Source organism: Jaculus jaculus, chromosome 8 (genome assembly GCF_020740685.1).
Source record: "Jaculus jaculus isolate mJacJac1 chromosome 8, mJacJac1.mat.Y.cur, whole genome shotgun sequence".
Lineage (NCBI taxonomy): Eukaryota > Metazoa > Chordata > Mammalia > Rodentia > Dipodidae > Jaculus > Jaculus jaculus.
In genome coordinates, this window is record NC_059109.1 from 60,249,136 (window position 1) to 60,273,861 (window position 24,726).

Below are 24,726 nucleotides of genomic sequence, written 5' to 3' on the forward strand. Positions count from 1 at the left end.
ATAAATACGTTCAAAGAAATCAAAGAAAATACAGGAAACCAACTTAACAAAATAAGGCAGTCAATACAAGACATAAATAAGGAAATAGAAATAATAAAGAAAAACTAGTCAAAATTACTAGCAATAAAGAACACAGACCATGAAATAAAAAAAACTGTAGAAAATCTCACCAGTAGAATGGATGAAGGAGAGAACAGACTATCTACTAGAAGATCAGGTGGCAGATCTAATACAGTCCAACAAAGAGAAAGACAAACTAATAGGGATGTATGAGAGGGAATTTCAAGATACTCGGGACACCATGAAAAGATAAAACATAAGAATTCAAGGTATAGTAGGAGAAGAATTTCACTCCAAAGGCATAGTAGGCGTCTTCAACAAAATCATAGAAGAAAACTTACCCCAAATTGGGAAAGAGGTGCCAGTGCAGATACAGGAATCCTTTAGAACCCCAGCCAGACAAAACCTGGAAAGAAGCTCTCACGCCATATTACAATTAAACTACCAAAAATACAAACAAAAGAAAAAATAATGAAAGCAGTTAGGGAGAAAAATCAAGTTACCTACAAAGGCAAGCCCATCAGGATCACAACAGATTACTCAACACGAACTTTAAAAAACAGAAGGGTTTGCAGTGATGTATTCCAAGTTGTGAAAGATTTTTTTTTTTTTTTTACAAAGAAAAGATTGTGAATTTAATTTGTTTTGTTTTTTTTTTTCAAGGTAGCTCTCACAGTTGCCCAGACCAAATTTTCACTTTTTAAGGATCATAAAGTCTGTACAATTAAATAAGCTAAAGGAAACATAAGTGACTGAAAGAAATGTTCATGAGACATGTAAAACAGTCACTATGGCCACTCATGGTGCTGGCCTGTAATCCTAGCACTCTGGAGGCAGAGGTAGGAGGACTGTCATGAGTTCCAGGCCAGCCTGGGACTACAGAGTGAGATCCAGGAGAGCTTGGGCTAGAGTGAAACCCCACCTTGACAAACAAAACAAAACAAAACAAAACAAACATCAATAACAGCAAAACCCCCCAAACAGCAACCAAAGAGCCATGATGTGGCTGTTTCTTCAGATGGAAGCTTTCCCTCCTTCCTTCAGCAGGCTCATGAAATGCAAAAGAAACTTACTGGGCTCACCCTGGCTGCAGGACAGGAAGCTCTTCCCAGGTGTAGGTACTAATAAACTTTTTTTTAAATTTTTATTAACATTTTCCATGATTATAAAATATATCCCATGGTAATTCCCTCCCTCCCCACCCCCACACTTTCCCATTTGAAATTCCATTCTCCATCATATTACCTCCAAGTTGTGAAAGATTTAACAACTGTCAACCAAGGTTACTTTATCCTGCAAAGCTATCCATTCAAATAGACGGGAAAATAAGGACATTCCCCGACAAAAGCAGGCTAAAGGCATATTTGAAGACAAAACCAGCTCTAAAGAAAATACTTGAGCCGGGCGTGGTGGCACACGCCTTTAATCCCAGCACTTGGGAGGCAGAGGTAGGAGGATAGGCATGGGTTTGGGGCCACCCTGAGATTACATAGTGAATTCCAGGTCAGCCTGGGCCAGAGTGAGACCTTACCTTGAAAAACAAAAAAAAAAAGAAAAAGAAAAATAAGAAAATACTTGAAAGAATCCTCCATGCTGAAGAGGAAAAAAAAAAAAAAGCACACATATAAGGAACATGGAAAAAACAAACAATACTCAAATACTAGTTAACACAAGAGAGCAAAGATAAAACTGAAAGAACTAAAAAAAAAAATGGCCAAAACAAACCCACACCTTTCAATAATATCTCTTAATATCAATGGCCTCAATGCCCCAACCAAAAGAAGTAGGTTTGCAGACTGGGTTAAACAGCAGCATCCTTCAATTTGTTGCCTCCAAGAAACTCACCTTTCTAAAAAGCATGGATATATCTTTGGGTGAACGGTTGGAAAACGGTGTTTCAAGCAAATGGGCCTAGAAAACAAGCAGGGGTTGCTATCCTAATATCTGACAAGGTAGGCTTCAGTCCAACATTAGTTAAGAAAGATAATGAAGGCCACTTTATATTGATTAAAGACATCCTCCAATAGGAGGACATTACAATCCTAAACATATATGTACCTAACATGGGGCCCCCCAAATTCATCAAACAAACACTATTAGAACTAAAGTCATAGATAACACCAAACACAGTGGTAGTGGGTGACTTCAACACCCCACTCTCATCCTGGGGAAAAAATAAACAGAGAGGCATCTGGACTAAATTAGATCATAGAAGGAATGGACCTAACAGATATATACAGGACATTTCATCCAAAGGCTGCAGAATACACATTCTTTCCAGAAGCACATGGAACATTCTCTAAAATAGACCATACATTAGGACACAAAGCAAATCTTAACAAATTCAGGAAAATTGAAATAATTCCTTGCATTCTATCTGACCACAATGGAATCAAACTACAAATCAATAGCAAGAAAGGCTATAGAGCATACACAAAATCATGGAAATTAAACAACACACTATTAAATGATGAATGGGTCAATGAAGAAATCAAGAAGGAAATAAAAAAATTATAGAGTCAAATGATAATGAGAACACAAAAAAGTCTCTGGGACACAATGAAGGCAGTCCTAAGAGGTAAATTTATAGCTTTAAGTGCCCATATTAAGAAATTAGAAAGTTTGCAAGGAAACAATTTAATGCTTCACCTTAAAGCCTTGGAAATAGAACAAGGCAAACCAAAAATCAGTAGACATGAAGAAACAATAATGATTAAGGGAGAAATTAATGAAATAGAAAACAATCCAGTGAATCAGTGAAAGAAAGAGTTGGTTCTTTAAAAGGATAAACAGATTGATAAACCATTAGTAAATCTGACCAAAAGAGAGCAGAGAAAAAGACTAATAAAATTAGACATGAAAAAGGTACCATTTCAACAGATACCAAAGAATATCTAAAACAATTTTGAGCAACAAAAATAAGGCTGGTGAAAGCTGGGTGTGGTGGCACATGCCTTTAATCCCAGCACTTGGGAGGCAGAGGTAAGAGGATCACAATAAGTTCACATATGAGATTACATAGTGAATTCCAGTTCAGCTGGGCTAGAATGAGAACCTACTCAAAAAAAAAAAACAAAAAAACAACACCACCAACAAAAGGTTGATAATGTCACCATACCTGATTTTAACCTATGTTACAAAGCCATAGTAACAAAAACAGCATGGTACTGGCACAAAAGTAGGTATGTAGATGAATGGAACAGAATAGAGGACCCTGATATAAGTCCAGATAGCTACAGCCACCTGATCTTCGACAAAATTGCCAAAAATACTCATTGGAGAAAAGACAGCCTCTTCAGCACATGGTGCTGGGAAAACTGGATATGTATCTATAGATGAATATAGATCTTTATCTCTCTCCATGCACAAGAGTTGAGTCCAAATGGATCAAAGACCTTAATATCAGACCTGAAACATACTGCTAGAGGGAAAAGTAGGGGAAACCCTTCAACATATTGGTCTTGGCAAGGACTTTCTGAATGTAATCCCAATTCCTCAGGCAGTAAAACTGCAGATTAATAGCTGGGACCTCATGAAATTAGAAAGCTTTTGTATGGCAAAATTACTGTCAACAGAGCAAAGAGGCACTGTACAGAATGGGAGAAAATCTTTACCAGCTATACATCTGATAGAGCATTAATATCTAGGATATACAAAGAACTCAAAAAGTAAATAATAATAAAACAACCCAATTAAAAAATGGGCTATGGCTTATATTAGGCCAGCCAGCCCAAATGAGCCAACAGGTCCAATAGTGGCATGTCTGTCTTGGTGGAACCCAACTGCCCTCTAATTGGACTGGAGGCCCGCTCTATGGGAGGGAATACATTCTTGATACTGAAAACTTAAAACAGGGGTAGTCATGAGCCCTAGGGGTGTAATGTCTGCTGCTGTCTGGCTAAATGTGTATACTGTGCTTATCAAACTGCCCAGTAAGCACTTCTTAATGTTCATACTCTTATACTAATACTACTCTCACTTTTGGTAGAGAATCTTCTCTTTTCAGATGGCAGTGACCTTGGGATGACTCAGAAGGCACCATGGTGCTGGAAAGAAGTGACCAGAATGCTCAGTACTGCAATATCTCTATCACACCTTCCAGTGCTCAGGGTCTATTGCAGAAGAGGTGGCAGAAAGAATGTAAAAGCCAAAGGAAGGGTAGTATTCCCTACAACATGCTTTCCCCCAGACACAAAATGGCCTGGATATCCATGACTTCACAGTGCCTGACACTACCTACAGAAGACCATCAATTAATAGGAGGAAAAGATCATGACATCAAAATAAAAGAGAGACTTATTAAGATGGGGAGAATGGAGTTTCAAAGGGGAAAGTGGGGTGGAGGGAGGATATTACCATGTGACCCTTTTTTTTATAATCATGGAAGTTGTTAATAAAAAAAAGTTTTATAAAGAAAAAAATTGGGCTATGGAACTAAATAGAGAGTTCTGAAAAGAAGAAACACAGATGGCATATATAAACATCTAAAAAAAAGTTTGACATTCCTAGTCATCAAGGAAATGCAGATTAAAACTAAGATTAAGTTAAGATTCCATCTCACTCCTGTCAGATTGGCTACCATTATGAAGACAGATGACCATATATGCTGGCAAGGATACAGAAAAAAAGAACCCTTCAACATTGTTTTTGGGAATGCAGTGTGTTCCAGCCATTGTGGAAATCAGTGTGGAGGTTCCTGAGACAGCTAAAATAGATCTGCCATATGACCAAGCTAGAGCACTCCTAGGCATGTATCCTAAGGAATTGTCTCACTACCTTAGAGATACTTATTCAACCATGTTTATTGCTAATCTAGTCACAATAGCTAGGAAATGGAACCAGCCTAGATGTCCCTCAAATGGTGAGTAGATAATGAAGATGTGGCACATTTATGCAGTGGAGTTCTAATCAGCAGTAACGAAAAATAAGTTATGACAAATGCAGTAAAATGGATGGATCTGGAAAGGATTATATTAAGTGAGGTAACCCAGGCCCAGAAAACCAAAAGTCACATGTTCTCTCTCATATGTGGAGCCTAGCTACAAATGACTGGACTTCTGTGTGTTTAGGAAGAATACTGAGTAGCATAGGCCAGTAAGCTAGAAAGGAGATGTAAAGGGAATGGAAAGGTAGGGAGAGGGGGACCTAATAGTATGGTTTTTTTTTTTTAATTTTATTTATTTATTTGAGAGTGACAGACACAGAGAGAAAGGCAGATAGAGGGAGAGAGAGAGAATGGGCGCGCCAGGGCTTCCAGCCTCTGCAAACGAACTCCAGACGCGTGCGCCCCCTTGTGCATCTGGCTAACGTGGGACCTGGGGAACCGAGCCTCGAACTGGTGTCTTTAGGCTTCACAGGCGAGCGCTTAACCGCTAAGCCATCTCTCCAGCCCTAGTATGGTATTTTATATGTGTAGGTAGAAGAATGGATTAAAGAGGCTGAAAAGGCCCAAGTGAGGTCAGGGGATGATATTGTGTAAAGAAAGGTGGATGTAGGGCTAATCAAAATCTAAGAGGATATAAATAAGTCATATGGAAACCTACTTTTTTGGACAATGGAACACACAGGTGCCATAGATTATTGCTAGAAATTTTCAGCGCCAGGGATGGGATACCTTCCAATGAGTTGTTAGCCAGAGAGGTCCCTGATGCCCCCAAAACATTACAGGCCATTGCCAAGGCCTTTGCTTTTCCACCAGGAATATAAGGTAAGACCCTCTTGCTTGGACTGCAAGGTCACTGAGAAACCCTGCTGCAGCTGAGCTGAAATCCTCCTCCATGTATTGTAGTTGACAGAAAGCTAGGAAAAGCCATGCTGCGTACAGTTCAATGGGAGACAGAAATCACCAGTGAAAATACCCAACAGTAGACACTGCAAGCTTTGTATTTGGGCAGCTAGTTCAAATGTGACAGCCCGTGTAACAGTGGCACGTCTGTAATGGGGTAAACCAACCACCTTGTAATTTGACTGGAGGTCCACTCCATGGGAGGGAATATATCCCTGATACTGAAATCCTACCACAAGGGTAGTCATGAGCCCTAGGGGTGTAACATCTGCTGCTGTCTGGCTAAATGTATATACTATGCTCACCAAACTGCCCGTTATGCACTTCTCTTAGTGTTCATAACTATAGATTAATGCTACTCTCACTTTTGGTTAGAGAACCTTCTCTTTTCAGAAGAGATGACTTAGAGGGATGATTTAGAGTATACCATGGTACTGTGAAGAAGTGACAGAGGAGTGCTCAGCACTGAAATATCTCAATCACACCTTCCAGGGCTCAGGGTCCATTGCTTAAGAGGTGGCAGAAAGAATGTAAGAGCCAAAGGAAGGGTAAGATTCCTTACGAAGTGCTCCTCCAGATACAAAATGGTCTGGATATCCATGACCTCACAGTGCCTGACACTACCTACACAAGACCATCATAATCGGAAGAAAAGAACATGACATCAAAATAAAAGACTGATTGACAGGGGGAGGAGGATATGATGGAGAATAGAGTTTCCTTCCTTCCCCTTCCCTCCCTCCTTCCTTCCTTCCTGCCTTTTTATTTTTGTTCCTTCGAGTTAGGGAGAGTTAGGGATTCGCTCTAGCCCAGGCTGACTTGGAACTCACTATATAGTCTCAAAGTGGTCTTGAGCTCACCGCATTCCTCCTACCTTTGCCTCCTTAGTGTTGATATTGAAGGTAACACCACACCTGGCCAGACTGGCTGTTTGTTTTTTTTTTTTTAATGCAAGGGGTGGGGGAGAGAGAATTGGCACACCCCAGCTTCCAGCCACTGTACTCAAACTCCAGACATGCATGTGCCACCTTGTGTGCATGTGTGGCCTTGGGCACTTGTGTCACTTTGTGCATCTGGCTTATGTGGGACCTGGAGACTCCTACAGGGGTCCTTAGGCTTTTCAGGCAAGTGCCTTAACTGCTAAGCCATCTCTCCAGCCCAGTGATCTGATTTTTGTTGTTGTTTGGTTTTTTCAAGGTATGGTTTCACTCTAGCTCAGGCTGACCTAGTATTCACTATGTTCTCAGGGTGGCCTCAAACTCATGGCAATCCTCCTACCTCTGCCTCCCAAGTGCTGAGATTAAAGGCATGTGCCACCATGCCCAGGCTAATGATCTGTTTTCATCCTTCTACATATAGATATCCAGTTTTCCCAGCACCTTTTTTTTTTTTTTGTGAGAGCGACAGACAGAGAAGGGGGGGAGGGGGAATGGGCGCGCCAGGGCCTCCAGCCACTGCAAACGAACTCCAGACGCGTGCGCCCCCTTGTGCATCTGGCTAACGTGGGTCCTGGGGAATCGAGCCTTGAACCGGGGTCCTTAGGCTTCACAGGCAAGTGCTTAACCGCTAAGCCATCTCTCCAGCCCCCCAGCACTGTTTTTTAAAGAGGCTATCTTTTCTCCAATGAATATCTTTGGCATTTTTGTTAAAAATCAGATGGCTGTATTCATATCTGGGTCCCCTTCTATTCCATTGGTCTATGTGTTTTTGTGCCAGTATCCTGCTGTTTTTGTTACTATGGCTCTGTAATGTATCTTAAAATTAGGTGTGGTGAGCTGGGTGTGGTGGTGCACACCTTTAATCCCAGCACTTGGGAGGCAGAGGTAGGAGGAGCGCCATGAGTTCAAGCCACCCTGAGACTACATAGTGAATCCCAGGTTAGCCTGGGTTAGAGTGAGACCCTACCTTGAACCTCCCCCCCCCAAAAAAAAAATTAGATATGTTAATATCACCAGACTTACTTTTGTTGCTTTGAATTGTTTTGGCTATTTGAGGTTTTTTTTGTTCTTCTAAATGGATTTTAGGGTTTTGCCCTAGTAACCTGGAATTCACTGTGTATTCTCAGGCTGCTCTCAAACTCCATGATCCTCCCACCTCTGCCTCCTCAGTATTAAGATTAAAGGTATACACCACAGTTTCTGCCAGCGCCTGGTTTTATGTAGTATGGGTTTCATGCATGCTAGGCAAGTATTCTACCAACTGAGCTACATTCCCAGCCTCACAAGTGTGGAAAGTAATAAAGCTAAAGCCAAAAGGTTCCAAGACTAGTGTTCTTTCTCTATGCTTTGCTGAATATTTTATTCTTTTAAAAATATTTATTTATTTATGAATTATGAGAGAATATGAAATAGTGCCATGGCCTCATGCCACTGCAAATGAACTCCAGGTGTATATGCTACTTTATGCAGCTGGCTTTATGTGGGACTAAGGAATTGAGCCCAGCCATTAGGCTTTGCAAGCAAGTGTCTTTAACCACTGAGCAATCTCCTCAGCCCAGCTGAGTATTTTAGGCATCAGATAAGACTTTTATCAGATCTTCAAGTTCAAAAGTTTAGATGCTAAAATGCTTTGGAAAAGTTCAAAGGCAAATATGCTAATATAAGCAATCCTAAGTAGCCTTTTTTCTTATTTCTTGTTTATATTTTATTTTGTAATACCCTAGTATCCATCCCTGGGGCTTCCTGGTATTGCAAAATAAAATATAAATAAACATAAAAAAAAAATAAAACAAACAAAGTCCCCACCCCTAGTTGTGGTTGTGTTCTTTTTTCTTTTTTCTTTTCTTTTTTTTTTTTGGTGGTAGGGTCTCACTCTAGACCAAGCTAACCTGTAATTCAGCATGTGGTCTCACGATGGCCTTACTGTAGTCCTCCTATGTCTGCCTCCCAAGTGCTGGGATTAAAGATGTGTGCCACCACGCCTGGCCCTAGGCATGTTTTTAGTAGAATTACTGACACTTTTCTCATGTTTCTTTGTTAGAGCAAGATACGTGAATTACATCAAAACATCAGAAGTAGTCAGACTGCCCTATCCTCTCCAGATGAAATCTTCAGGTCCACCTTCTTACTTTATTAAGAGGGAATCATGGGGCTGGACAGACTTTCTCATGAACCCAATGGTATGTATCAAGCTACGATAAAACATTTTACTAATCCCTGTTTTGTTTCTAGCAGCTGAAAACTATAATAATACCCTGTGAGATGGAAAGCTGAGGCTGGGAAAGTAGTGTCTTTGAGAAGCAGAAAATGAAAAGAATGTAATGAGTTGTACTATAGATATCACATTGTAATGTGCAACTGAAGTTAGATAAAAATTGATAATGAAATGTTTTAATTCAGGTAGAATGAGAGTATGTATAAGTTATATATGGAGCCATCCCATGTTCCTACCATTTGCATATAAAGCCATCGATAAATGTGTCATCATTCATTAATGAGGCCTTGTTAAGACACTAGTAAGGTTCTAGCTCCTTTTCTAATATATGTGGTGGTAGACAAGTTACCTTTAGTAATTTAAGTAGTTAGCATTATGAATCTGATATTAAGATAGTACTAATAAAACACTAGTAGAATATATGCTTTAGAGACAAATCAAAGTTTTTACAAAGATTTGCTGCTGCTCTCACAACTCATAACCCACAACTCCATAATGAATACCACAGTCCCACTAAGGAAGGGTTAGGGGCAGGGAGGAGGCAAATGATGGTACCAACACATGATATATTCATACAGAGTTTCTACTTAATTTAAAAAAAGAATAAAAAGAACAGATTGACCTTTTTAAAACTGTTTTTGAAAATTTAAATTATTATCTTTGAATTGTCTAAATTAATTTCTTTCTCTCTCCCCCTTCCTTCCTTCCTTCCTTCCTTCCTTCCTTCCTTCCTTCCTTCCTTCCTTCCTTCCTTCCTTCCTTCCTTCCTTCCTTCCTTCCTTCCTTCCTTCTTTCTTTCTTTCTTTCTTTCTTTCTTTCTTTCCTTTTCAAGGTAGGGTCTCACTCTAGCCCAGACTGACCTAGAACTGACTCTGTTTCCTGACTGGCCTTGAACTCACAGCAATCCTTCTAACCTCTGCCTTCTGAGTGCAGAATTGTCTTGATTTCTATTTAATGACAAACAAGATTATTTGGGGGCTGTACTTGTAGAGAACACCTACCTAGAGTCTGGTTTTTTTTTTTTTTTTTAAATGTTTTGTTTGTTTTTCAAGGTAGGGTCTCACGCTAGCCCAGGCTGACCTGGAATTCACTATGTAGTCTCAGGCTGGCTTCCCTAGTGCTAGTATTAAAGGTGTGCACCACCAAGCCTGGCCTAGAGTCTGTTGTCACAGATAAGAAGGCAGGAGAGAGGCTTTACTCTGTATTTTCTTCTCTTTCCTCCTTATCTAATAAAGTCTCTCTAAGCCTTAAAAAAGGTTGTGGGGGGACACTAGTTTATATGGCATGGGGAAGTCATCAGTGAGACTTCAAAGCCTTTTCATCTTCCATGTTCTTATTTCTGAAACTCCACAGTACAGTATCAAGTTTTGGAGGATTCTAGGTCATTTTCAAAACCACCTGTTTAGCACTTGGGTGAAGGCTTTTATAAAGGGTGCATATCACTGAGTAGCAGTACAGCATTTTTCTAAAAACTACATCATTGTCCATAAAAGACAGCCTCTCTGGTAATTGTAGTCTGCAATTCCAATGCCAGCATGCAGGAATAAGAGAATGAGTAGACAGTTCCATTTGACAACTGTGTTAAAACTGTAAATGAGTGGCACAACAAGAATGTCAATGCAGTCCAAGCATGTGTACAAGGCTGTCATGTCACTGTGTTACACTCTGATTACAGTGCAGTAACATGACACACTGAATCTTAATTTCCTCACTGGATATTCAGTAAAGACTTTGCTTTGTAAACTATAGTAAGGAAAAATGAATTTGTTTTTTTTTTCCCCACAGGTTATGATGATGGTTCTTCCATTATTGATATTTGTGCTTCTGCCTAAAGTGGTCAACACAAGTGATCCTGACATGAGACGGGTAAGCTGATTACCTCGCTGTGGAGTTTTGATTCATAATCCTTTTTTTTGGTTGTTGTTTAAATAAAGGATAATCTGAGCTTCTTGCTTGCTTTTTTGTTTGTTCTTTGCAGTGCTAGGGATTGAACCTAAGGCTTTGTGTATGCTGGGGAAATACTCTACCACTGAGAAACATTCTTAGTCCCACTTTTAATTTTGATCTGAGATACAGTCTCTGGGCTGGAGAGATGGCTCAGCTATTAAAGGTGATTGCTTAAAATGGGGTCTCACCACATTGCCTATGTTGGCCTTGAACTTATGATCTTTCTGCCTCAGCCTCTCATACCAGCATTGATTGATAGTCTGATGTGGTCTATGTGACTGGATGACCTGAATTTCTTCAGCTTTATCTTAGCTGTCATGGTGAATTCATCTAGGAGTTTATGTTCACACAATATTATGTTCCTAACATTCAATTAGTTTTTTCCATTGGTCATCATTACAAGATAAATTCAGCTTATTCTGCTGGTAAAGGCCTATGTCTGTTTGTATAGTTAAAACATTTTATTCAGTCTTAGCCTTTTTTTGTGTCTCATTTGTCAAATAGGTGAAATTAATAACCCTGATTTACCTAACTAAGTAATTTGAAAATTATTGCTTCTTTAATCCACTTGTGCTTAATAATAAAATACCTATTCAGTTTGTGTTCAGACATACAAGAACTTAAGGCAAATCCAGAGGGAGAAGTAGCAGCTTTTAAACTATCACACAAAGCAGTGCAGGTCCTGCAGAGGGGAAAGAGTTACTGAGTAGGTTGTTTCACATTTAGCCCTTACCTTATCTCTTTGAATATTGTCTTTCACATCAAATCTTCATAGTCTTAAACCCCTGCCCATGGCCATATACATCTTTTCCTCTTCTCCTTCTCCTTTTTGGAGACAGAGACTTAGGCTGGCCTTGAACTCATCTACCTTAGCCTCTATCATCCTCCCTCAGTGCTAGGATTACATATGAAAGCCACCTTGCCTAGTTTTTAATCCTTGATTGTAAGAACATGTTATGGTGGTTAATTCTGATTGTCAGTGCATTATAAATGGATTAAAAACTTTGTGAGGAGGGCTGGAGAGATGGCTTAGTGGTTAAGTTCCTTGACTGCAAAGCGTAAGGACCCAGGTTCAATTCTCCAGATCCCTTATAAAACAGATGCATATGGTGGTTCATATGTCTGGAGTTTGTTTGCAGTGGTTAGAAGCCCTGGCATGCCCATTCTCATTCTCTTTTTCTGTCTCTCTCAAAGTAAATAACTAAAAATAAAACATTTTTTAAAAAAGTGTGTAAGGGAGCTGGGTGTGTTCGAACATGCCTTTAATCCCAGCACTTAGGAAGCAGAGGTAGGAGGATCATGAGTTCGAGGACAACCTGAGTCTACATAGTGAATTTCAGGTCAGCCTGGGCTAGAGTGAAACCCTACCTCAAAAAAAACAAAAAACAAAAAGCTTGTAAGGAAGTGGAGAGGTGTCTCAGTGGTTAAGGCACTTGCCTGCAAAGCCTAATGACCCGGTTTTGATTACCCAATACCTATGTAAAGCCAGTTACACAGAGTGGCACAAGTTCATTTGCAGTGGCTGGCGGCACTGGCACACCCCTTCTCCCTTTCTCTGCTTCTTTCAAATAAACAAGAAAATGGGAAGTACTTTAGAAAAGAATATATATATATATAATTTTTACTTTGAGAGAATGGGTATGCCAGGGTCTCTAGCTACTGCAAACGAACTCCAGACACATGTACCACCATGTGCATCTGGCTTACCTGGGTTCTGGAGAATTGAACCTGGGTCCCAAGGCTTTGCAGGGAAGCACTTTAACCCTAACCCATCCCTGTAGCCCTAGAAGCATGTTTTTTATTTTTTTAAAAAGTATATAAAGCATGAATGAAGCATACCTTTGAGTGTGTCCGGGAGAGGATAATCTGAGGGGTAAACCTCAGCCTGAATGGATGGCTACATGCCAGGGCACGGGTCCCTGGCTGGCTAGAAAGGGGAAAAGGAGAAAGGCAGAACTGGTGCCCCTTTCTCTGCTTTCTGGTTTGCTCCATCAACCAAGCTGCTCCTGCCTTTCACACCTTTTCCATCATCTGAACTATGAGCCAAAACAAACCGTTATTCCCTGAAATGGCCTTTTGTCAGGTGCTTGATTACAGGGACCAGAAAAGTAACTAATTCACATGTCAATATGCTGATTTATGTTTATTATTTTCTTTTCTTGGCCTTATTTATGAGAACACCTTTTTCTTCAAAAGCTATGAATTTGGGGACTAGAGAGATGGCTCAGAGGTTAAGGTGCTTGCCTGCAAAACTTTATGACCCAAGTTTAATTCTCTAGTATCCATGCAGGGCCAGATAAACAAAGTAGCCCATGCATCTAGAGTCTGTTTGCAGTGTCTAGAGGCCCTGGCATGCTCATTCTCTCTGTCTGTCTCTCTCCTCTCTTTGCTTGCAAATACATTAATACATAATTAATTAATTTAACTTAATATTTTTTAAAAAGTTAAAATTATGAATTCTAAATTTAAGGGGAAAGCCCAACCTAACAGTTCCCCATTTGAAATGGCATATTTGCTAATTTTTTTGTCTGAACTAAAATAAAATTTAAATTTCCTTTTAGAAAATTACACAAAATTCAAATATCATACAAATATTATATTGAGTACTAGGCTGGGCATGGTGGTGCATGCCTTTTAATTCTAGCACTTGGGAGGCAGAGGTAGAAGGATCACTGTGAGTTTGAGGCCAGCCTGAAACTACAGAGTGAATTCCAGGTCAGCCTGGGCTAGAGTGACAATCTAACTCTAAAACAAAACAAACAAACAAAAAGATATTGAGTACTGATTTATAACTACTAGCTCAATAAAGGAGAAAACAAAACTCTAATGTTCCAGGTCCTTATCCTGTCATGCCAGTGACTTATTTGTGCCACTTCCATTGCTTACTTTAGATCCTATGAGGTCACCCAAGTCACAGCATAGTAGCTAACTTACAACCACAACTGAAACAAATCTTGGAAATATGAAAGTTATCTACCAAACTTTTCTGATAACCTTAATATTTAGTTAGAGTTTAATATTCTGATTTTAAGCATCAAAAGAAAGCAGCAATACACCTATGCTTATAATCATAGCACTTGGGAAATGGAGACAGAAGGAGGGAAGGCTATAATCCAGACTGGGCCACATAGTGAGTTCTAGTTATACAGCAAGAGTCTTGTCTCAAAAAACAAAAGCATGGGCTGGAGAGATGGCTTAGTGGTTAAGCGCTTGCCTGTGAAGCCTAAGGACCTTGGTTTGAGGCTTGAATCCCCAGGACCCATGTTAGCCAGATGCACAAGGGGGCACACACATCTGGAGTTTGTGGCTGGAGGCCCTGGCACACCCATTCGCTCTCTCTCTGCCTGTCACTCTCAAATAAATAAAAAATAAATAAAAACATTTAAAAAAATAAAAGCATAAAAAATGTATTAAAAAAAGAAATACTTGATCAGGAAATGGTATGAATATGGCCAAATATGCCTATTGTCAGGAAAATAAATGTGCTTCATTAAAGTAAAAAGTGGCCTGGTATGGTAACTCACACCTTTAATTCCAGCACTTAAGAGGTTGAGGTAGGAGGAGCACCAGGAGTTTGAAGTCATTCTGGTCTACAGAGTGAATTCCAGACCTGCCTGGACTAGCATGAGACCCAGCCTTAAAATCAAAAAGTGAGCCAGGCTTGCTAGTCCCACCACTCGGGAGGCAGAGGTAGAAGGATCACCATGAGTTGGTTTCCTTTTCCCTGAGACTACATGGTGAAATTCAGGTCAGCCTGAGCGAGAGTGAGACCTTACCTAGAAAAAAACAAAAAAATGAAAAATCAAAAAGTAAAGCTGCTGGGCATGGTAGTGCATGCCTTTAAGCACAGTATTCAGGCTGCAGAGGTAGGAGGATCACTGTGAATTTGAGGCCACCCTGAGACTAAATAGTGAGTTCCAAGTCAGCCTGGGCTAGAGTGAGACCCTATCTTGAAAAAACAAAATAAATAAATAAATAAAATAAAGCAAAGCATAAAGTGACAAGAGCAGGGCCCAATAGCATATGTTTATAATCCTAGCATTTGGGAGATGGAGACAGGAGAATCATCATATAAGTTCAAAGTCAGTCTGGTCTGTGTAGCAAGTTTGAGGCAAGCTTGGGCTACACAGTGAGACCTGTCTCAAAAACACAGTCCAAACAAACAGAAAATTAAAAGCAACAATAACAAACCCCAAAATGAGAGCTGGAAAGATGGCTTAGCTCTTAAGGTGCTTGCCTGCAAAGCCTAATAACCAGGTTCAGTTCTGGTGTACTCACGTAAAATCAGATGCATGGAATGGCACACACATCTGGAGTTCATTTACAGCAACTTGAGAACCTGGTGTGCCCGTCCTTTTTTCTTTCTAAAATTAATTATTCTATTTATTGAGGGAAGTACAAAGCCAAGGAAAGGCACCCACATGGCTAGAGATCCCCTGTGGAGGGCCTGGAAAAACTATGGAAAGAAAAAAGAGAAAAGAAAGTTCATGGAGCTCCTGCCATGTGGGGAGTTGGGGGTGGGTAAGGGATCCCATGTAGAGAGTAAGAGAGTAAGGGCTAGGGACCCTCCTGGCTGGGCCTAGGCCTAGACTCAGGCCAAGCCAGCCCAGGCCCAGCTGAGGGAAAAACTCACCCACAGCTAGAAGTTCCCAAGTGGTCAGAGAGCTTGTCTTCCCCTTGGTAAGGTATTTATAACCTTATAGTGGTGGGCTATCTTCCGGCTCATGTGAACCAGAGGGGCAACTGGTTGGTTAGGGCTGGGGGCTGTCTCAGGAAGAAACTAGCCCTGATACCAAGTTCCAGGGGCTGGACTTGACCAACCACAATGTTTAAATCCTGTGAAAGACCTCCCTCCCCGGAGGGGTCCTGACTGTTTGTGGAAAAATAGGTTTAGGGAACTAGGCAAGAGATAAGAAGCCAGATCATCTTTGATTTCTAGCACCTGCACACTTTATTTCCAGGGGTCCAGTCACCCTAACTGTACTCCCCACCCACAAGAAGACACTGATGTTAGAGGACAGGGGACAATGATGTCAAATCTTGAACAAGTGCCAGATGAATGGAGCTGTAGAAATATGTCAGAGAGTCTCTTCCAGAGAGGGGAACTATTCAAAAGGACCCTGAAAATGTATTGATGGAGTGCAGAAAGATAGTCTTGGAATTAAATGTTGGGGAGAAAGAATAAAAGGAGTTAATGAGAAGTGAGCATCCAACAAACTGGTTGCCTTTAGGTTTTCCTTCTTGAGGACTTCTAGGCATGGGGTTAGCATTTGGGGAACCCACGTAGATGGAGTTGGATTTTCTCAGGTCCGCCAGTGCATGAGCTGGCTGGGATTTTTCTCCTAGATTCATCAAATGGCACAGTAGTATTTGACATGGCCTGAGTCTATATGGCTTATAAAACAGATGAGATGAGATATTAGCAGGGTTATCAGGAATATATACACAAGGTTTAACCTTGATAATAGCAAATATATCTTATTTTGTATAATAACCTTCCAGAGTATACCTTTTTGAATTTGTACTGGGGGTAGCCAGGGTCAAAGATTGGTACTGTAGAGCCATTTGGTGCCAGTAGGAGCAATATGTAATTTATCATACATAATAAAGAAACCAAAAGGTGTCTATAAACAACATCTTATTTGTTCAAAGACAAACAAAAGGGCAAATATCAGGTAGAGTTCAAATTAAAATTATGTATGTATTTTTACCAAGCAATTAAAAAATCATGTAGTTTTTTAAATGTGGGAGTCAGGCTATTACACTGGAGCCTTGAATTGGTGGTCCCCCTGTCCCAAGTAGCTAGGTTAATAGGCCTGTGCCAACAGGCCTAGCTCATTTTAAATGACTTACAGTTATGTAAAGATATATTTGTCAAAGAGCAGTTTAGCAGAAAATCACAGCAGTTAGCAAGCATCATCAGGCATATCTTTCCCATTTGGTTACCCCTCCCACCCAGCTGGCATAGCCCCATGGGCCTCAGCTCCATGGTGGGGAGGAGGCATGTGGCTGGGACCCAGGTCTATTGAAAAAACCTTTCCAGCCAAGCACCCTTCATTTAGGCTGTCAGAGGCCAGCCATCAAGGGTTGGAGCCTTGCTCCAGTCTCAGAGGTGAGGTCTGAAGCCTCAATTGAACTGATCAGAGGCAGGTGCTGCAAAAGGGGCAAAGCCCAGAGCAGGAGTCAGAGTTCCATCTCCCCCATCACCCCATGGGCAAATCATGTGTCTTGTGGCACAGTGACTTGTAATGGAAAAAGAAAAAAAAAAAACTTAAAGACACTCAGGCCCTCTGTTTTTGGTTCTGGAACCTCCATGTGGCCACAAGGCCCCGCCCCCTTGGCTCAGCAGAACCAGCTCCCAAGCTCTGGAAGAGTTCAGCATGGCTGGGGTCAGAGAAGCTCAATTAAGTGCATCTCCCTTCAGAAGTTATCACCTTTACTGAAGAGCCCTGCCTGGCTCCATCCCAGTCTGGCCTCAGGCAATAGTGTACTTACATTTCATTAGGGCTCCAGTCCCAGCCAGGTGGAGCAGGCTAGGTGGAAAATGTAAGGAAAGTGAGAGAAAACCAAAGGAAAATACTGGACTTAATCTTAACAAATAGAAAATTGTTTATTGAAGCACAGTGAAGGGCTAAGGGGCTGCAACCTTCCTGCTGGATGGAGACTATAGCACTGAGCTAGGCTGGGGTTCAAGCTTATAAGGATGGCCTCCTAAGGGGAACAAACTGGACCAGGTTCAGGTCCAAGGCAGTAGATAAGAAACTGTAGTCTGGATCTAAGCTCAGAATAAGCTTTTTGGCAAAACTGTCTAAGAGGCTACCCAGACAGTTTCTGTTCATTCAAAGCCTTCTGAGTTAAGAGAGGTACATTAATCAGGGGGGTTGTCAGGCTTGTCTGGTACTATTTCTTTAAGGACTTTTAGTCTTAGAGGCAGTCACTAGCCCTTTAATTCCTCTGGTTTTTAGGGAAAGTCATTAACCCAGTGGGCAGGTGACAGGACCCCAGTCCTAAGGGAGGCCTGGCCAGTGCCAGCCCAGTGTCACCAAAGGTACATACCATTCATTCCCCTCAGCTTAGCTAGTGATAGCGATCTTAGCCTCCAGCAAGAGGAAAAAGCAAGTCAGTTTTCCCACAAGTAGAGAGAAGGAATAGTAATACTGTCATGCTCACACCCAGAAAACATACTTCCCATTTCTCTCAAAATATAATAATAATCATAATTTTCCTTCTCAAGATTCTCCTGGCTGGCTCGCCAACTGTAACTGGGTGCTAGGTGTTCAGAAAAGTCATTGAACCCCAAACCCTAGGTTCATTTCTAATTTTAATCCAATAATTGAATAACAAAGAAGACTGAGCCAGGTGTGGTGGTGCTCACCTTTAATCCCGGCACTTGGGAGGCAAGGTAGGAGGATCATCGTGAGTCAAGGCCACCCGGAGACTATAGTGAATTCCAGGTCAGTCTGGGCTACAGTGAAACCCTACCTTGAAAAATTAAAAGAGAGAGACTGAGAAGGACAATTATTAAATTATTGTATTTATTGAGGGAAATACTAAAGCCAAGGGAAGGCACCCACGTAGCTAGAGATCCTACATGGAAGGCCTGGAAAAAAAAAAAAAATTTTGGGAAGAAAAGAGAAAAAAGAAAATTCAAGGAGCTCCTGCCATGTGGAGAATAAGAATTAGGGGCCAGCCCAGGCCCAGCTGAAGGAAAAACTCACCCACAGCTGGAAGTTCCCAAGTGTTCAGAGTGCCCATTCTCTCTCTCTCTTGAATTGGTGGTCCCCCTGTCCCAAGTAGCTAGGGTAATAGCTACTCTCTGTCTCTGCTTGTAAATAAATAAATAAAAATATTTAAAAATACATACATATGGGTGTTAAAGCTGGGTGTGGTGGTGCACACCTTTAATCCCAGCACTCAGGAGGCAGAGGTAGGAGGATCACCGTGAGTTTGAAGCCACCCTGAGACTGCATAGTGAATTCCAGGTCAGCCTGAGCTAGAGTGAGATCCTACCTCAAAAAAAAAAAAAGGGGGGTGTTGGATTTCTGGGTAAGGTGGCAGCATAGGAGCCATGACAAACCATAGCAAAATACACTTTTTTTCTGAAAAGTGGAGGTTATTCTTAGACACAGCAGAGAAGTAGGATAGACCAAGATCCACCAGAAAGGAGGAGAATGGCCAGAATCCCATTGAGGCGCTTGTGTCCTGCCAATCTGCAGGATCCGTGCACCCGCCCAGCACTGCCCACCAGGCATGCCAACAGGCAGCAGCAGAGACCAAACAAGGGGATTTTCTAACTTCATCACCCTTCTTGCAAAGTCAGGAAATCTGAAGGAAAGACAGCTGAGATCAACTAAGGAGCTACTGAAAGGGATGCAGGCAGGTCTATGTGAGCAACACCAGGCTTTCTACACTCTCCCATCCCCCAGCCATTAGAACCACGGACCTCCCAGTGGCAGTGTACCCATCCAGCTCAGCTGACCAGAACTCCTCCATAGTACAACATGAAGGGATCAAGGTGGACACTCAGCATTGGTGAGATTGGAAGCCACTCCAAAAAATGACAATGACCACTGGGATGACCCAAAAGGCAACATAGTGCTGAGGTGAAGGGATGGAGGTGTGCCCAGCACTGAAACATCTCACCCTCCAAGGCTCAGTGTCCACTGCGGAAGAGGTAGTGGAAAGAATGTAAGAGCCAAAGAAGGGTAGGTCCAGACAGAATTGGCCTCAATATCCATGACCTCGCAGTGCCTAGGAGTACCTACACATGACCCTCATAATAGGAGAAAAAGATGATGACATCAAATACAAGAAAGACTAAGGGAGAGAGGGACGGGATATGACAGAGAGCACTGTTGTAAAGGGGAAGGGAGGGAAATATGGTTTATTGTCTGTAAGTATAGAAGTTGTCAATAAAATAATAATAAATAAGGGTGTTGAGGTGATGGCTCAGCAGATAAAGGCACTTGCTTGTAAAACCTAGGAGCCCACATTCAATTCCCCAGCATCCACATAAATACAGACTAAAAAGTGGTGCAAGCATTCATTTGCAGCAGCCAGAGACCTTGATGTGTGTGTGTGGGGGGGGGGTGCATTCACACACATGTAACACACTGAAATAAATTTTTAAAAAATTTAAAAAAATTTAAAGACACGCACAAAGTAGAAGAGAGACTAGTAGGAAAGAAGAAGAAATTCAGGGGCTGGGGAAATGGCTCAGTGGCCAATGGTACCAGCTTCAGTTTCCCAGTACTCACATAAGTCAGAGATACAAAGTAGCACATGAGTCTGCAAGTTATTTGCAATGGCAAGAGGACCTGGTGCACCCATACTTTCTCCCTCTCTCTCTCTCTTAAATTGAAAAAACAAAAAAAAAAAAACCCCACAATTTCGTTTTTATTTTTATTAACATTTTCCATGATTATAAAAAAATATCCTATGGTAATACCCGCCCTCCCCCCACTTTCCCCTTTGAAATTCCATTCTCCATCATGTTACCTCCCCATCTCAATCACTGTACTTACATATATACAATACCAACCTATTAAGTACCCTCCTCCCTTCCTTTCTCTTCCCTTTATATCTCCTTTTTAACTTACTGGCCTCTGCTACTAAGTATTTTCCTTCTCACACAGAAGCCCAATCATCTGTAGCTCGGATCCACATATGAGGGAGAACATGTGGTGCTTGGCTTTCTGGGCCTGGGTTACCTCACTTAGTATAATCCTTTCCAGGTCCATCCATTTTTCTGCAAATTTCATAACTTCATTTTTCTTTACCGCTGAGTAGAACTCCATTGTATAAATGTGCCACATCTTCATTATCCACCCATCAGTTGAGGGACATCTAGGCTGGTTCCATTTCCCAGCTATTATAAATTGGGCAGCAATAAACATAGTTGAGCACGTACTTCTAAGGAAATGAGATGATTCCTTCGGATATATGCCTAGGAGTGCTATAGCTGGGTCATATGGTAGATCAATCTTTAGCTGTTTTAAGAACCTCCACACTGATTTCCACAATAGCTGGACCAGATTGCATTCCCACCATCGGTGTAGAAGGGTTCCTGTTTTTCCACATCCCCGCCAACATTTATGATCATTTGTTTTCATGATGATGGCCAATCTGACAGGAGTGAGATGGAATCTCAATGTAGTTTTAATATGCATTTCCCTGATGACTAGTGACGTAGAACATATTTTAAGATGCTTATATGCCTTTCGTATTTCTTCCTTTGAGAATGCTCTATTTAGCTCCACAGCCCATTTTTTGATTGGCATGTTTGATTCCTTACTATTTAACTTTTTGAGTTCTTTGTATATCCTAGAATTAATCATCTATCAGCTATATAGCTGGCGAAGCTTTTTTCCCATTCTGTAGGTTGCCTCTTTGCCTTTTTCACTGTGTCCTTTGCAATGCAAAATCTTTGTAATTTCATGAGGTCCCAGTGGTTAATCTGTGGTTTTATTGCCTGAGCAATTGGGGTTGTATTCAGAAAGTCTTTGCCAAGACCAGTATGTTGAAGGGTTTCTCCTACTTTTTCCCCTCTAGCAGTTTCAGAGTTTCAGGTCTGATATTAAGGTCTTTAATCCATTTGGACTTAATTCTTGTGCATGGTGAGAGAGAAGAATCTATTTTCATCCTTCTGCAGATATATATCCAGTTTTCCCAACACCATTTGCTGAAGAGGCTGTCTTTTCTCCAATGAGTATTTTTGGCATTTTTATCGAATATCAGATGGCTATAGCTACCTAAAACCCACAATTTTTTTTTTTCATCCATTTATTTTTACTAGCATAACAAATAATTAGGTTTTATTATGTTGTATTTCTTTTCTTTTAAATTTTTATTAGCATTTTCCATGATTATAAAAAAAATCCCATGGTAATTCCCCCCCCCCCCACTTTCCCCTTTGAAATTCCATTCTCCATCATGTTACCTCCCCATCTCAATCACTGTACTTACATATATACAATATCAACCTATTAAGTATCCTCTTCCCTTCCTTTCTCTTCCCTTTATATCTCCTTTTTAACTTACTGGCCTCTGCTACTAAGTATTTTCCTTTTCACCCAGAAGCCCAATCATCTGTAGCTAGGATCCACATATGAGAGAGAACATGTGGCGCTTGGCTTTCTGGGCCTGGGTTACCTCACTTAGTATAATCCTTTCCAGGTCCATCCATTTTTCTGCAAATTTCATAACTTCATTTTTCTTTACCGCTGAGTAGAACTCCATTGTATAAATGTGCCACATCTTCATTATCCACTCATCAGTTGAGGGACATCTAGGCTGGTTCCATTTCCCAGCTATTCTATATTGAGCAGCAATAAACATGGTTGAGCACGTACTTCTAAGGAAATGAGATGAGTCCTTCGGATATATGCCTAGGAGTGCTATAGCTGGGCCACATTGCATTCCCACCAGCAGTGTAGAAGGGTTCCTCTTTTTCCACATCCCCGCCAACATTTATGATCATTTGTTTTCATGATGATGGCCAATCTGACAGGAGTGAGATTAAAACCCACAATTTTTAAAAGAATCCAGTGGATGGGGATTGGGAGAGGGAAAAAGAGAAGGTAACAGAAGGATTATAATCAAAACACAATGTATACATATATAAGAAATTGTGTGTTAACAATTCCTTCTCAGCCAGGCATGATGGCACACTCCTTTAATCCCAGCACTTGGGAGGCAGAACTAGGAGGATTGCTGTGAGTTCTAGGCCACCCTGCGAATACATAGTGAATTCCATGTGCCTGGGCTACAGTGAAACCCTACCTTGAAAAATCAAAAAAAAAAAAAAAAAATTCCTTCTTAAAGAAAACATCCAAAATAAAACAGCAACCAAAAGAAAAAAAAAGAAAAGAAAAGTGATACAACCCTACACAAACATGTATTAGTCATTTACTAAGGATCAGTAAGTTTAGTAGCATGTATGAAGTATTGATGGCACATGCCTGTAATCCCAGCATTCAGGGGACTATAAAGCAGGTTGGAGATTAGCCTGGGCTACATGAGACCCTGGGTGGGAGAAGTGTAGGAAAAAAAAACATGATTATTAATAATTTTAGCGAAAGTAGTTTTGATATTTTTTATCCTGAGGGCCTCACATCATGTGAGGAAGGCGTTCTATCACTGAGCTCTCCCCTCAGCACTGGCAAAGCATTTCTGTATGTGATGGAATGTTCTTGGGTCTAAACATCTTATTTTGTTTCTCCTTGCAGGAGATGGAGCAGTCCATGAATATGTTGAATTCCAACCATGAGTTACCGGATGTGTCTGAGTTCATGACAAGACTCTTCTCTTCAAAATCCTCTGGCAAATCTAGCAGCAGCAGCAGTAAAGCAGGCAAAAGTGGAGCTGGCAAGAGGAGGTAGTCAGGTGGTCCCCAGCTGTCCTCTGCACAAACATGGCAGCACTGCTGGGCAGCATCCAAGTCTTGGTGGAGAATCGTGTGGAGCATCTGCTGGAGTCGCCCTGGAAGTTGATCTCTTTGCAACTGTTGTATGTTAATTTTAACATGTTTTGTACTTGGTACGCAAGAAAACCCAGCTTTCATCCTATATCTGTATGAGGTCAATGTTGATGTCACTGAATTAATTACAGTGTCCTAGAGAAAATGACATTAATAAATTATATGAAGTACTATACATTATGTATATTAAAAGAAATCTTAATCCAGAGATCAAATTTCACTTTCTGTTTTCTGAGTTTTCTTCCATGTTTTGTTATCTGAGACTTGAAGTGAACTCCCCAGTTTAAAAAGTTGTTAGTTTTATTTTTTAAATATATATATGTTTTTAGTTTATTTATTTGAGAGAGAGAGAGACAGGGAAGCAGATAGAGAGAGAATGGGTGCACCAGGGTCTCCAGCTGTTGCAAACTCCGGAAGCCTGCTCCACCTTGTGCATCTAGCTTACGTGGGTTCTGGGGAATTGAACCTGGGTCCTTTGACTTTGCAGGCAAGTGCCTTAACTGCTAAGCCATCTCTGCAGGCCCCTGTTGTTACTTTTGTTGTTGTTGTTGTTTGTTTTTGGTTTTTCCGAGGTAGGGTCTCACTCTGATCCAGGCTGACCTGGAATTAACACTGTAGTCTCAGGGTAGCCTCTAATTCACAGTGATCCTCTTACCTCTGCCTCCTGTTGTTACTTTTAAAGAAGCAAGTACTATGCTTTTTTGTGTGTTGTCATAACTTTCAAAATTCTTAGCTCTTACCCAGGTGTGGTAGCTTATACCTGTAACCCCAGCCCTCAAGAGGCTGATGAGGGAGGAGTACCATGAACTTGAGACCAACCTGGGATACAGAGTAAGTTTGTATTTCAATTAAAAAAAAAATCTCTGCCGGACGTGGTGGTGCATGCCTTTAATCCCAGCAATCGGGAGGCAGAGGTAGGAAGATCGCCTTGAGTTCAAGGCCACCCTAAGACGACAGAGTGAATTCCAGGTCAGCCTGGACCAGAGTGAGATACTATCTCGAAAAACAAACAACAACAACAACAAAAAAATCCTGGGGCTGGAGAGATGGCTTAGTGGTTAAGATGCTTGCCAACAAGACCAAAGGACCCAGGTTGTATTCCCCAGTACCTATGTAAAGCCAGATGTACAAAATGGTTCATGTGTCTGGAGTTTGTAGTGGCTGGAGGATCTGGCATGCTCATTTTCTCCCTCCCTACCCCCCTCAAATAAATAAGTAAAATATTTTTTAATGTTTATTTTTTATTTATTACTTATTTTGGTGTTTTGAGGTAGGGTCTCAGTAGCTCAGGCTGACCTGGAAT

The 24,726-nt window shown here is 41.1% G+C and overlaps 1 protein-coding gene across 1 annotated transcript in view; it reads left to right on the top strand.

Annotated features, from left to right (window-relative positions):
* Emc7 (ER membrane protein complex subunit 7) overlaps positions 1-23,638 on the top strand; it is a 63,090-nt gene extending 39,452 nt beyond the window's left edge. Inside the window, exons 3-5 of the mRNA XM_004669713.3 lie at positions 8,825-8,963; positions 10,784-10,864; positions 23,173-23,638. Coding sequence (XP_004669770.1) covers positions 8,825-8,963; positions 10,784-10,864; positions 23,173-23,325 — 373 coding nt within the window. The 3' untranslated portion in view covers positions 23,326-23,638. The remainder of the gene's footprint in view (positions 1-8,824; positions 8,964-10,783; positions 10,865-23,172) is intronic.
* Positions 23,639-24,726: the final 1,088 nt, after the last annotated feature.